The sequence below is a fragment of the Tachysurus fulvidraco genome, chromosome 21 (genome assembly GCF_022655615.1).
Source record: "Tachysurus fulvidraco isolate hzauxx_2018 chromosome 21, HZAU_PFXX_2.0, whole genome shotgun sequence".
NCBI lineage: Eukaryota > Metazoa > Chordata > Actinopteri > Siluriformes > Bagridae > Tachysurus > Tachysurus fulvidraco.
This window is the reverse complement of record NC_062538.1, coordinates 3,758,262-3,773,355: the sequence shown is the minus strand read 5'-3', so window position 1 is coordinate 3,773,355 and position 15,094 is coordinate 3,758,262. Positions and strand designations below refer to the sequence as shown.

At 42.2% G+C, this 15,094-nt stretch overlaps 1 protein-coding gene across 2 annotated transcripts in view; it reads right to left on the bottom strand.

The window, feature by feature from the left end:
* The window catches only part of adamts2a (ADAM metallopeptidase with thrombospondin type 1 motif, 2a), a 60,326-nt gene extending 49,971 nt beyond the window's left edge, over positions 1–10,355 (bottom strand). For both annotated transcript variants that reach the window (XM_047805703.1, XM_047805704.1), the window contains exons 1-2: positions 10,208–10,355; positions 8,862–9,241 (exon numbers count right to left, since the gene is read on the bottom strand). In XM_047805703.1, the coding sequence (XP_047661659.1) occupies positions 8,862–9,241; positions 10,208–10,295 (468 nt within the window). In that variant the 5' untranslated portion in view covers positions 10,296–10,355. The remainder of the gene's footprint in view (positions 1–8,861; positions 9,242–10,207) is intronic.
* Positions 10,356–15,094: the final 4,739 nt, after the last annotated feature.

Genomic DNA, 15,094 nt, shown 5'->3' with positions numbered 1-15,094 from the left:
TAGACTTCAGTATTCAATACTCCTTAGAATTCCCTAGAGTTTTGTATTCCATACACCTCAGTAATCCATAGACTCCATTATTCCTACACCTCTGTATTCACTATACTTCAGTAATCCCTGAACCTCAGTATTCCTTAGACCTCATCATTTCCTACACTTCAGTAATCTCTACACCTCAGTATTCCCTACACTTCAGTATTTCCTACACTTCAGTAGTCCCTACACTTCAGTAATCTCTACACCTCAGTATTCCCTACACTTCAGTAATCTCTACACCTCAGTATTCCCTACACTTCAGTAATCTCTACACCTCAGTATTCCTTAGAAATCAGTATTCCCTACACAACAGTATTCTCTACACTTCAGTATTTCCTACACTTCAGTATTCCTTACACTCCAGTATTCTCTACACTCCAGTATTCCCTACAACCCAGTATTCCTTACACTCCAGTATTCCCTACAACCCAGTATTCCTTACACTCCAGTATTCCCTATAACCCAGTATTCCTTACAGTCCAGTATTCCCTACAACCCAGTATTCATTACACTCCAGTATTCCCTACAACCCAGTATTCCCTACACTTCAGTATTCCTTACACTCCAGTATTCCCTACAACCCAGTATTCCTTACACTCCAGTATTCCCTACAACCCAGTATTCCCAACACTTCAGTATTCTGTGATTTAAGTAATTATTAAATCATGATGTTTAGAAAGCAGTTTCTTTGACAAAAAAAGAAACCTAACAGACATTCTGTCTTTAGTATGATCTCATAAAAGAAAGAATTCTGCTCTAACCACCCCACCCAGTTCACCCGGGCGAGTGCAAGGAGGAATCCTCCCATGTTTTCGCTGACACGTCTCGTATCTACAAAATCCAGCTCATCCCTCCTCGGAGTGTTTTAAAGGTATCAGAGACTATGCTGATGCAGCACAGGCCCCTCTTCCCACTCAACACTTCCAGCTGCCACGTCACATGACTCTTAGTCTGAGGTTTCACAACACACACTCAGAAGCTCAGCCAGAGGCAGAGCAAGAACAAGAGCAAGTTCGAGTCTCTGTTAAATCCGAGCTTCCCCAGCATGCCCTTGCTCAGAGCTGTACGTTTGTGAATGAGCTGGAGGTCTGTTCTGTGGACAGAGAACGGTGAGATCCCGTGCTGAAAACGGTGAGTTTTGTTTCTCTTGTCAGTGGCAGAATGTTAATGACATCATCAAAGTACTTCAGGAACACCCCACCTGGCTAGCGTTCTTCTTTCATCGTCTGTCACCGAAAAGCCAAGTACACACAGACACACACATCACAGATCCCTCTCCAAGGGCCCACTGATTAGTTTCTGCAGATGGTCTGCATAGATACGTTTGAATCAGGGGCTTTTAAAGCATCCCCGAGGTGATCTCAGACGTGGCACATGAGCCGAGACACTTTCACAGATCTGTTGCAAGTGATTGTATTCAACATCTAACAGCCAGAAGATTAAACTCTTCTCCTGTGAACTCCTATCACAGAAACATGCTGGCTAACAGGATCCAAAACACACCTTGATCAATTTTCATGCTGCCTTCTGCAGTCTACAGACGATCGTCCAAAATTAAAACCGACACTCTACACACACCACTAACATTCGGCCTCCAGTGCGGTGTTAGACATCAGGTCTTAAGCTGTCAGGTTTCATCTACAGTGAACTCCATGTGGTCTTCTTCTAATCCAGTGCATGGTTTGATGTGATCTGTGTTGCTTATTTGCTCAGCATGGCTGTAAAGACTAATTCATTGACTTCCTGTCACCTCAAAACTTCTCTGAGGAAGAATTTATTTTCCACCTTTACAACCTGGGTGTTTTTTACGAGACTAGTTCCATGTGAAAATCCCAGGAGATCAGAAGATCTACAACCGCAATAAAAATGGCACCGAAATTCATGTCATGAATAAGGTCAAAAAAACAATATTTTTTCAAATCATTTTCTGTTTATTTTTTTTTTCTTCTCTCTATTGAACGATATGTTTGACAAACTGCATACGAAAGACGTATGGTGACACCCTTGGCGAAAACCTGCTTTTTATTTTCTTCTTCCTTATTTTTTTTCCAGATGTTTGCACACTGCTTTAAATGTGAGGAAAGAAAAGAAATTTGTTGAAAGGAGACACTAAAAGCTACAGACGGGAGGAATGCACTCTCTTCCTATCAAACTTGGCGCACACGAGACCGAATGCAACACGGATGAGCTGGTCACGAAGACCAGCTTCCTAATCGACCAGGAAGAAGTCGGAAAACACACATGTCTTCTGTGTAGGAGGCACATCTGCTTCAGCACAAGTTCCCCTACAGAAAAGTAGCTGTAGTGGCAGCAACAGCTTGTGCCCCTGCTGGAGAATCGAGGCACACAGTCGCCGCGCCGCCTCCTACTCACTTCTCACTTAGCAGGGCTTTGGTCCTCCCAGCATGCACCTTGGTGCGGTGCTCGAGCCCCACTGCCACTTACAGAGCCGGAGCTTAGTGGTGGGTGTATTCTGCAGAGGTTTGCAGACTTGCAGAGAAGTGCAGACTGCCAAGGAAGTTTGCTCAGATATAATGCTGTGGAGAAGCAGCATAAGGAAGAGCTTGTTAAGAATTGGCAAAAGGAAAAATCGGCGCTGACAGACGAACAAAACTAAAATAACACTGGAGCCTCAGAGTCTTCTGCTTGGCTGACAGGAGTGGAACCCGACGGAGCCTTCTTATGTTGTACCTCATCCTCCTAAAGTTTCACCGTGTTCCTTCTGAGATGCTTTTCCCCTCAACGCGCTTGTACAGAGCGGTTATTTGCATTACTGTGCTCTTCCTTTTGGCTAAAATCTGACTGGCCTTTTTCCCCTGAGTTTCCCCCTGAGCTTCCCTCCGAAAAGGAAGCTTCCAGCTTTCTGGAAGTTTGTTGTTTTCTGCTCCATTCTGCGTAAACTCTAGACACTACTATGCATGAAAATCTTCTGGCCCGTAAGACCGTGAGGGGAAAATCCCAACATTCATTCACTCACTCGTTTTCTACCGCTTATCCGAACTCTTGGATCAGGGGGAGCCTGTGCCTATCTCAGGCGTCATCGGGCATCGAGGCAGGATACACCCTGGACGGCGTGCCAACCCATCGCAGGGCACACACACACTCTCATTCACACACACACACTACGGACAATTTTCCAGAGATGCCAATCAACCTACCATGCATGTCTTTGGACCGGGGGAGGAAACCGCAGTACCCGGAGGAAACCCCCGAGGCACGGGGAGAACATGCAAACTCCACAGACACAAGGCGGAGGCGGGAATCGAACCCCCAACACTGGAGGTGTGAGGCAAACGTGCTAACCACTAAGCCACCGTGTCCCCAAAATCCCAACATCATTTTTTAAATTCTATTCATTAATTCACATTTAACAATGTGTATAAATGAAAAAAAAAACAATGTAGATGGTCATCATGAGGTAAACGGATCCTTTTTTTACACTGGGTTGGTATATGATTTAGGCGTTTGTAGTACCGCATGGATTAGCTGGATTAATCATTAGGAAGGTCCCCAGAAGCATAGTAAGACACAAGCGTGTGTATGTGTGTGTGTGTGTTTCTGTATGTGGCTGTGCTCAGAAAATATGCATGAGAAGGCGCATGCAATAAGCTTGTTCAGCTACAATGCTGTGTAAGTTTTGGAATGCGTAGCTGTCAAGAACCCTTTCATAACACTTTCACGATCCGACACATCAACAGACGATCCACCTGGAACATGTATGGCATTTCTAATCACTCTGCCATGAGTGAGAATAAGCTTGGGGAGGTTTGTACTCTAAACTTCCAGTACAATCTAGTGCCATAATGTTAGCCTGCGATCTGGAATAACTACCAGTAGTATATTTTCTGTAGGATAAAAATACAGTATAGTAAAATGAAATAAAACCTGGTGCCAGGTTCATAATCGGCCGCTACAGCACATACTGTACATTAAAGATATTTATTTTCCAGACAATCTGAAAATTCTGTTTGTGTTGAGGAAAAAAAAATCTCTGAGGCTTTGAGTCATGACATTTTAAACGGCTTCTACAGTTTTACACAATTTACATCGACGTTTAAATAAGCTTTTTATATGTCTTACGTAAAGAATAAATCATTCTAAAATGTGCTATAAGAAAAATAATCTGCTCCGTAAGAAACAATTAGCGCTAGTTCGTGTTATCGCTTACGTTCTGGCAGCTTTAAATAATCAATCCTTTTCCAGCATCTATTTTTCTCTCCCTCGATATTAATATATTGGAATTACAATTGGATTACATTAATAAGATCTAGACAAAAATGAAAATGTTTTCCCCGGCTCTCTCTGAACGTTGTTGGCGTCAGAGGTGCTAGCATGCGAGAAAAATATATCAAAATATGAAATAAGATTTCCACAGTTTTACTTCGAGGAAAGATTCAGATTATTTCCTGATCGTATCACATCGTTACACTAAATATTTCCTTCACAAACACAGAGCCAGAACACAGAAACACTTACTTTCATAAGGGACGGATACGCAGATGACCGAACACAGACCCCAGAGCCTGCTGGCAAACACGCAAAAAAAATGACCGCTCAAGTGCTGGATGTGAAACTCATGAATAACTTTTAAGTGCAGGATTCTGTGAGTTATTTAATCCAGCAACTTGCTCCAATTGAAGATATGACATCATCACTCCTGTCTTGTGATGATGTCATAACTCCACAATAATCTAAATCTGAGTCAAAGGCCACGTTGTTGAAAGACGTTGGTCTTTCAGCTGCTCCCTGTTCAAGGTCACCACAGCGGGTCATATATATATATTTGACACAGGTTTTATGCCGGATGCCATTCCTGACGCGAGCCGCCCATTTTACCCAGGCTTGGGACGGCACTAATCCTTAATGGCTGGGAATCAAACCCGGGATGCAGCAATGAATGACAGCATGGGATTCTGCTGTCCCACCAGGACCACCAGTAGGCTTGTCAAAGTTCACATTGATCATATAAAATACTTCTGCTAATCTAGGAATTAATGTGGTTGCCTAAGGTGTTGGGCTACCAATCAGAAGGTTGTGAGTTCGATTCCTACGTCCACCAAGCTGCCACTGCTGGGCCATAAATAATGGTAATAAAGGCCACAGCATGGAGCTGAAACAACCTCTAATCAGAGAATTTCCTGGTTATGCAATTACATATAGTAATTGCCCATATAGTTTTACCTCAACACCTTCACATCTGGCTTTAGAGACAAATTAAAATTTAAAATTGATATAATTTACATCCTCAGTTTATATACTGTATTTCTGTAAAATATCTGCTTAGTGACAATGCCCAGTTGTTCCTCTGTGTTTGTTTTCCTACTAGATATAGGTGCTTGGGACAAAAAAATTAAAGTATACTAAAATAAAGTTTAAAAAAATCTTACTCCGATTGCAAAGATTCTGAGGGTTGTGGCAAGAAAAGTGTTCAAAACTTTTCAGCTCCTTGTATCCTTTATCCTTTCTCTAAGATGCATCACTTAAACATCTGGATCAGCTCTTGTTGAAGTGATTAGATGCATCTGTCATATGATGACTGCCAGAACTGAGGAGGAAATAAACAGATCACTTGAAGTACATTGATAGTGGGTCATTGTTAGCGAGGGGGGGTTAGAGATCTGACTCCGACTCCTGCCTCTGTCTGTGATTCAAGAGTGTGATTCAACTGGTTTCCTCCTGCAGTCCAAAGTATCTCTGGTATCTTTAAATTCTCTGCAGTGTGTGAATGTGTGTGATTGTACCCTGTAGCAGGTTGGCACCCCATTCAGGGTGTCCCCTGACTTGTGCCGTGAATGCCTTGGGATAGATTGCGGGGTCCCTGTGAACCTGTGTAGTATAAACGGATGGATGGGTGATAAAAGAACCTCTTTGAGTTCACAAGGAAAACTGACTTGATTTTTAATAGAGCATGGACGGGATTGGTCAAAAATCCAGCATTGATAATTTGGCAGTGCCAGGCTTTGAACCCATAACCTTCTGATTAGACATGCACAGCATTTACAACCGTGTCACTAATTCCAGATTCTTTCGTCTCTTTGCCTCTTTGCCCTCCATCGTACACTTATGTGGTGCTGGTCTGGCATGAACTTTGCTACACAGATTTGTGGGGAAAAAAACAAGGCCTTACAGTAATGGAAGATGTTCCATTTTGTTGCAAGGCACGACAAAATCGTTTCCACGTGGTACAACATTCATTCCTGCATTCCTGAACGTGCTCCTATGTCATCAACATGTTACTTATCGACAGGGTCTCCGTTGTTTGAAAGCCAATGTCGACATTTGAAATCACCAAAACAAACACGTCCCTAACCCAAATGGGTCCCACCCCTCTGTTTATAGCTCCGCCCACACATACATACGTAACCCAGGCAACTAACAGAAAGAAACGTGTCTTTATCATAGCTGAAGGGAAGAACAATACGATTGCAGATAAACAAACAAGCAAAAATGCCACACAAGCATAATGATGTAAAGGACAAAGGCATATATTAGTTCTGTGTAACAAAGCAAAACCAACGTTACTCACCTATCGAGAAGGAAAAAAGCGCCTCGGCGTCTTAAGTAAAGTCGAATTTCCCGAGTCAATAACTCCTGAGCTAAACGCTGTTACTACACAAAACGCGGTTGTAGCTGCCTCTCTACATCACTACGATAGAAAAGAGGTGTTATTTGTGTAGTAACAGCGTTTAGCTCAGGAGTTATTGACTCGGGAAACTCCAACCTGTGAATATGTGGCCAACTTCCTGCTCCTTCAGTTCTCTCCAGCGCTGGAAAGCTGATCCTATATTAACACGTCCTACTTCTTGCCTTATCGTAAGCCTTTCTTCTATTTCTTTCTTTGTTTTTATCCTCCATGTCCATGCTAAAACAGCTTTCTGCTAACGTCGCACATGCGCACTGAACACGCTCTCCGCCGCATATCGACAAGCCCTGCCCCTTTCTGCTCATTGGCTACACGTTTGCTTTGATTTTTGTTTTGCTTTTTGTTTATTATTCGGCCCAACTCAGTTTTCTGAAGAATTTCTCAAAAATCTGAGATCCTGCCTTTAATTAACTAGCGCCACGGTATCTCTTGCTGCTGTCTTCTTCTTCTCCGCTTGCCGGGTTCGATCGTTCTCTATGTGGTCCTGGAAACACGGTTACAGAGATACCGCAAAGTTCTATCTGGTCACACGTTTCAAAAATGTCAACACCGCAATCTGGTAATAACGGAACGAAGGTGATCGATCACGTTAAGAAAGAGCCTCATGGCAAAAGATAGCACATTTCTAGATAGACATAAATCAGAGGAAGCGAGCTGAGGGCGTTTCTGCAACAGAGTGCTCTCTGAGGAGCTGAGTCTTCAAGCACAGGTACTGCTAATGCTGGAGTTATCACAAAGTAAGAGAAACATGCAGGATTAGAAAACTGTATGCGCTCAGGAAAATGCCGGGTTATCGATATAACGAGCCCTAAGGCGACAAACTAAAATCTAGATTATCGACATCTAAGATTATAAGAAGAGTATTTATCATTTAGAATGAAAAAAAAGCAACAAATTATGAACTTAAACATGCACATAACTAAAATGTGTATCCTAGACTAACAGGGTCAACTCTGACTGGAAAGTAACTAAATTATGAAGACTCTCACATCCGAATGCTAAAAGCCTGTTTTCCCTCTAGATTCCCTTCACTGAGTAAAAGCAGTGCAGGTCAGATGGAGTAATCCTGCCATCCAGCTTGGCCAGACTCCAAGCCGGGTCCGTCATCTCCTGGGATGCCCTGTGTGTGTATATATGTGTGTGTGTGTGTGTTTGTGTGTGTGTGTGTGTGTGTGTGTGATGGTTCTCTGCGAGGTTTGCACACTCACTCCTTCTCTTCCCGCAGTGAAGAGGTAGGATGGAAGGTGAAGACAGGAGTCAACACATGTGAGGTCACACCAGGGTTTCAGGGAGGAGTCCGGACACACTCATAGCTCGAGGTGTTTTTGATGAAAAGGTAACTCTCTCCGCGTGAGTCACACTTCTGCGCTACAGAGGCAATCCCTGTGCATGGTTACCTTAGTTCATTCTTCACTCTAATAAAACTCTAAAACTGACCTGGATGTAATTTTGTAATTTTTTTTAGTACTTATGATGATTTTACTCATGTAGTTAATTGCGTTATCCCGTACTGATGCTAGCTTCCGTGGAGCTTCAGTGAGGAACATTTCCACATGGACAGAGTTCAAAGGAAACACGCAAATCATATTTTATGTCCATCTCTAATTCACGGAGTTTTAGTTATCGAGAGCACATTTGGTGGGAAAACATGAGACGTGTGATATTTGATAAACAACATAAATGTTCGATGCCAACAGCGCTCTCTGTTTTGCCAATAAGCATTCGCTCAGTTCTGATCTCAAAGCCACTAGAATAAACAGGAGATCCGATGAATATGAAGAAATACTGAATCAAAAATTGAAGCGTGGTTTTAATAGACAAATCTTTGGAATATTTTCAAAGATGTGAGAAAAAAAAAATGGATGTGGTGCTGTCGCTTAGCGACCTCGCGGGGTGCACGTCGGTGTACAAAACACACAGTGGGTTGTTGGCCTGCAGCAATAGAGGCAAGCGGCCCGAACGGACCCGAGGGTGCCAATACTTTAATCTTAGTAGAAATGGATAGAATGCAAAGACTTTGTGATGCACGCATATTCACTACCACAAACACAGTATCTATGCTTTCAACGCCTGTCCTCTTAATTAATAATTAGTGACCGTTATAAAATATCAAAACGAACGCTTATTATAACACTGGACCCAAGTCAAGAATCGTGTTCCGTTTCAAAGAGAATTCACTCACCAGGCCGTCACAGTTGCTAATAGCCACTGAAGTATCTGGTACATTAGTAATGTGGCCCACGTACAAGCATTTGCTTGGCAGTAGTGGTTCTGTCCAGGTTTGGTTATCCTCCTCGTGCCACTCCAGAGTCGCTCCCGGGGCCACCAAGCGTGAGTTGTGCCTCAAGAGCATGTGAAACTCTTGTCCAAAAACAGTGACATTGTAAAAGATTGTCTCTTGGTGCTCAGGCCCTCCGTGCTCACGAGCGTCTCGCCTCCTGCGCCGGTGCTGCAGCCCACTCAGGCGGTCAGCCGAGACAGAGTGGGAGAGGAAGCGTCCATCCGTGTCCACGCTCACCGGCTTCACCAGGGTGTACTCCTTCAGGACATGCTGCAGTGAATCTGCCATAGGCACAAACACACACACACACACACACACACACACACACACACACACACACACACACACACAGTCAATACACATCCGTCACATACAGATAACAGGTCAGTGCATAACTCAGTAATCATCAGTGGGGACGGTTGACGATCTTGACATCTACAAGGGCTTTGGTAAAAACACAAAGTGGGTGCAGAGTGATTCAACGCAGATGGAACACAACTTCCACTAGCGTCGTGCATTCCTGATCCAAAGAAGAAGGCCAAGTTTCCATCAGTGTACAGGCTGGTGTCAGACATGCACACGGTGCCCTATGCATATGCAAGTGAACTTCACCTCCAGAGAAAGGTGTAAGCACAGCATGCTAAAGGACTGCACAGTTGTTTTTCCAGCCTTGCGTCCTCTTCAGAAGCAGTGACACTAATGCCTGAGTTTTATGCAGAATATTAAAAGGCAGAAACACTGCCTCTGTCAGCTATTTCACCTCCACCAAGAAACGCATGGAGATCTCAGAGAGCCTGAAGTGTCAGGGAGATCAACAGAAAGTTACCCAGCAGATACATGGCTTTTTTTTTTTCTTTCTTTTTTCTTTTTTTTTAGGAATTCATCCAAAAGTTATTTATTAAAACATGTCACAGTCGGACTCAGTGCTTAGTGTTAGGAAAAAAGGAAAGGAGGAAAGGAAAAAAAAAGTTGGAGACACCATAAAGGTTGCTGACATTCAGGGCATTGCCCCCTTGCAGAGATTTTTTTTTTATTTTTTTTATTTTTTTTATTTTTCCACAAAATCCGACGCACTCTAATGTTATTTATTAAAGACTGTAATTTGTTTCCAAATAACGCAAGTGTTGCATTTGATCTGCTCAGATCTTAGGTTCATTAGAAGGATCTCTGATCTCTCGGCACTCCAAACATAAAGTACACATCAATAGTGAAATCCGAATAAACAAGAGGAAAAGCTTTGCACATACCTATGCTGTCGGTGATATAGAGAGCCTTTGTGTGCTGAAAGTGAAGCAAAATAATGATGAACGCATATTTAGCCGGCGTAACATCCATGGCAGGTCGGGGAAGAGGGAGAGAGCGCGCGGGCGACCGACTGCAAACTAGTGATGGGCGATGCGCGATGAATCGTTTCATTTTGAACGACTCTTTTAAGCGAGTCCATCGAATCGATTCGGGCGAGTGAGCGAATCGAAAGTTGTCTTTTCTTTTCTTTTCTTTTCTTTTTTGTCTTTTCTACAAAAACCTACGTGTTTTGTACTTTTGTTTGTAAAAGATTGTTTGTAATACATATATTTTCTTTTGAGTCTGTACTAAATGAGTTATATATAGTGTTTTGTACAAATATTTTGTTTTTCACACACACAAAAAAAATGTCACGATGCATTATTACCACAATAAACTTTTGTTAAAGTATATACAGTGTGAATAAGTGAACGGGAAATACTCTACGAGTCGATGGAAATACCCTGTGAATCAAATGAATCGAAATATCAGAAGAATCGATTCAGTAAAACGAGTCGGAATGCCCAGCCTAACTGCAAAGTGCACAGAAGCAGTTCTTCTCTCATTTCTACCATTTTCTTTCCTCTTTGCTTGCTCACTACAAAGATTAACAGACTACGTAGAGTTCATGGTTCATTAGTTATTTCCAGGAATAGCCCACATCTTTGTCGGTGAGCTGTTAAAAATTCAAAGAGTAATAAATTTGGTCATCATTAATGCAAAATCCTGCCTAGCAACCTCTGTTAGTCCCCAGCTGGATCCTGGGTGTCATGTTCACTTCAATCAAGAACCTATAGGATTAAAAATAGCTCGATCCAAAATGTCAGAAATGGTATACATGATTTAAAATAATGTATGTGGCTGTAGGTGGCATCGTGCATTACGGTGTGGTGTTTTATTGAATTATATAACATACAAGCTACAGTACATACAGGTATATATATATATATACACACACACACACACACACTCACACATACGCACACATATGTTCCCATGTTCACAGATATTGGATCCCCGGATTTCCTATCAATCATCTTGCCTGGTCAAACCCCAGGAGATGTCGGCTGTCTGCAGGTTCTCTCTCCTGCCAACTGCCTTTCAGGGACATGAAAGTCTGATGCAATATGAGGGTCTGAATCACCAGTTGCTCAAGCTAACAATGCAGTTATTTGGGCTTGAGTCACAACGTATATATAAACAAAAGGGCCTTGCTTTTTTGTCGTGTTCGACAAGCTGCCTCGCATGTTACGTGTCAAGATTTCCTCGAATGAAACATTACAACCGCACAGGGACTGAGAAATAATGATATCTGTTTCATTTCAGATTGACTTTCTGTGGATGGAAAAACTACCTGGATTTTCTCTGAGTAGTGTAAATCTATATCTTTACAGTCTAACTATAAAAACTGGAATCGGATTGCTAGTCGCTTGTTCTGCACAGATTTTATATGTCATCTTTCTATCATCAAGGCTAAAGAAATCAGCATGGCTTCTTACAGTAGCTTGTATAATCTCATTCTATATTCTGTGGTAAAATGGGATGGACTGCACAGCCTTAAGCTGACATAAGTGGATTATTGAAATAGATCACCTGGTAGGATTGGATGGTGAATTCCCGAAAGACAGAGCAATCAGATGTATGTCTAATGAGTGCGGCTCAGGAGGAAGAGGGACGTTGGCCATCTATCTGTCAGCACATCTCTCTCTCTCTCTCTCTCTCTCTCTCTCTCTCTCTCTCTCTCTCTCTCTCTCTCTCTCTCTCTCTCTCCAGTCATCTTCTCCTCTGGGCCATGCATCTGAAAGTTCAATTACAGGTCCTCCTCACTGCAGAGATCCAGCACACGGGTTATGCAGGGATAAGAACAAAATTGCTAGTAAAGGGACACAAAAAACCAACGGCATAACAAAACACACAGCACTTATTAGAGATAGGTGTCATTTTTGACTGAATTAGAGTTGCCATACATTCATTTTTTAACCTGCCACGAAACACGTCAGTGACTCATCGAAGGTCAAGCCAGTGAAAGATCATATGACATTCATCTCTGCCACCTCCACATGACCTTGTAGAATAACTGCACTGCCTCTGAGCACAAAGCAGCAGCAACGTGCATAGCTAAAGAGGAACTAGCAGCTTGACGGCATAATGAAGAATAGGAAAGCTCCGACCGAGTAAGGCATAAGCGCAAAGTAGACAGAGATCAGGTTTTCTGACTAGATGGTACAGCTTGGAGTGCATACATTTGTCAAGCTATTTATACAGCGCTAGAAAAGCAAACATGCCACTTGGCTAGAAAGGAAGAATGGGGTTTAATCTAAATACTGCATGCCTGCTCTGTCAGCTAGCCAGACGAAGCATGCTAAATCTTACATAACAGTTGATAGCTTTACCATCCCCAGACTTAACAGTCCCCCCACAGCTGGCATAGAGATCGAAAACGAGAGTGCAAGTAGCTTCACATTTAGATTTGATTGTGCCACTTTTTAAGCAACTGCATCATTTCAGACTGAATCAAATGAAATATCTGAAGTTTACTTCATATCAATATATGCGATGAAGAGCGAAGAGGTTTACGGGGCTCAATGAAGACTCCGTGAACTAAGAAACTTGTGAGTTTTTAAACAGATGGTCATGTATATTAAACATGTATATTAAACAGCCTTAACAAGCCTTGGCACAGCTGTCTTTTTAATGAAGCCGTCTCACCACAGTTCTTTCGCTAACCATAAGTTGTGTGCGGGATCATTATATTTACTCACCAGTCCCTTTAATACTCGGTGAAACTGGAGAGTCATAGACTGGAAAAAAATGACCTCATAATTTTTTCAACCTTCATCCATTCGGTTTGTGATTCTGTCCCCACTGAGGCCATTGGGTTTGACATGTTGTGCATTCTGAGATGCTTTTCTGCTTACCACGGTTGTCTTCAAGTTACCATAGACTTCCTGTCGGCTTGTCAACAGTCTGACCGGTCTCATTTGACCTCTCTCATCTCTCACAAGCAAAACTACCACTCAATTATATCTTATACATCACTTACAATAACTGACTAATTTATTACTATCACTTTGACTCCTTTTTTTTTCTTCTTAAAATTGTAGTTTAGCTTGCACCAAAGTGAACTGCACTATAAGGACTGCTTTAATTTCGCTGTACTCGGTGCAGTGACAATAAAAGTTTCGTGAATCTTGAATCTTATATATGAATATTTTTTCAACAGCAATTTCAACAACTGCTCTGCGATGGGTTGGCACTCCGTCCAGGGTGTATCCTGCCTTGATGCCCGATGACGCCTGAGACGCACAGGCTCCCCGTGACCCGAGTAGTTCGGATAAGTGGTAGAAAATGAATGAATGAATGAATGAATGAATGAATGAATGAATGAATGAATTTCACCAACCATCCCATTGATCATAATGAATCCAGAACGTAGCTGTGAACATCTGCATGGGAAATCAGTTGGTGTAAAACACATGGCATTAAACACACACACACAGCAATACATTTGACAAGCTGGGAGCAAACTGAGTTCCTGAAGGAAACCTATACAAGCTCAAAAAATACTGAAAAATACATCCAAATACACAAATATAGAAAATCAGACACACAAACAAACATAAAGACAGACCTATAGACAAGCAAAAACACACACACATTAATACACAAACAGAAAAACAGACAGACCTATAAACACAGACACACACACACACAAACACACACAGAAAAACAAACAGACACATAGACACATAGACACACAAACACACACACTGACATACCTAAAGTCAGATAAACACTCACACATGGACACACAAAGACACAAACAAACACAAAGAAAGGCCTATAGACAGACAGAGGCACAAACATACACACACACACACACACACACACACACACACACACACACACACACACACACACACACACACACACACACACATATACACACGCATAGAAAAACAGACACACCTATACACACTAACAGACACACATAAAAAACACACATAGACACACACACATTGACAGACCTACAGACAAACAGTCACACACATAGACACACATACACCTAGACAGAACTACAGACAGACATGTGACAGATACAGGATCAACCCCTGTATCGTGAAGCTGTGAGGTCACAACACCAGCCATTGCATCACATCTGCGATATTTGGTCATATGATCGAAGTCTGCTACACTTCCAGTAACCACATGGTCTGATTGTGATCATGCTACAAGTATTAATCTTGTATGTAATATTAAAAGTTATGTATTCGAAACTTTTTCTCTGTCTCTAGTCCAGCTCTGCATATGTGTGTGATTTGTTCAGTCATGTGAGATCAACTTGAAAGACTTCAGACTCCCCAGAACAGTTCACATCTTCATCCTCATCCTTATCCTCATCCACAGCTGACAAACTGTACACTTTGTTATGTTAATGTATCACGGATGTTAAAAGATGGATAGCTGGGAGACAAGTGCTGAGCTCTGTCAGGGTGTTTAACCATTTTGGCTGTATGAATCAGAATAAAAGAATAAAATTTGACTGACGTCACCGCTGGCTCAGGATCAGAGCACGGTCGAGTCGGATCATGCCAGAGTGTGTGTTTCCCATTTACTCACAGTGCCCTCTTTACTTCTCCTAAAATGAACCCTCCTTCCTAACATAAATATACACATTACACCATCTGCTGCACTTTATTTGCAACACAGACAGAGAGACACACATATACACACATAGACAGACCTTCAAACAGACACACAAACACACACAGACAGAGAGACACACATATACACACATAGACAGACCTTCAAACAAACACACAAACACACACAGACAGAGAGACACACAA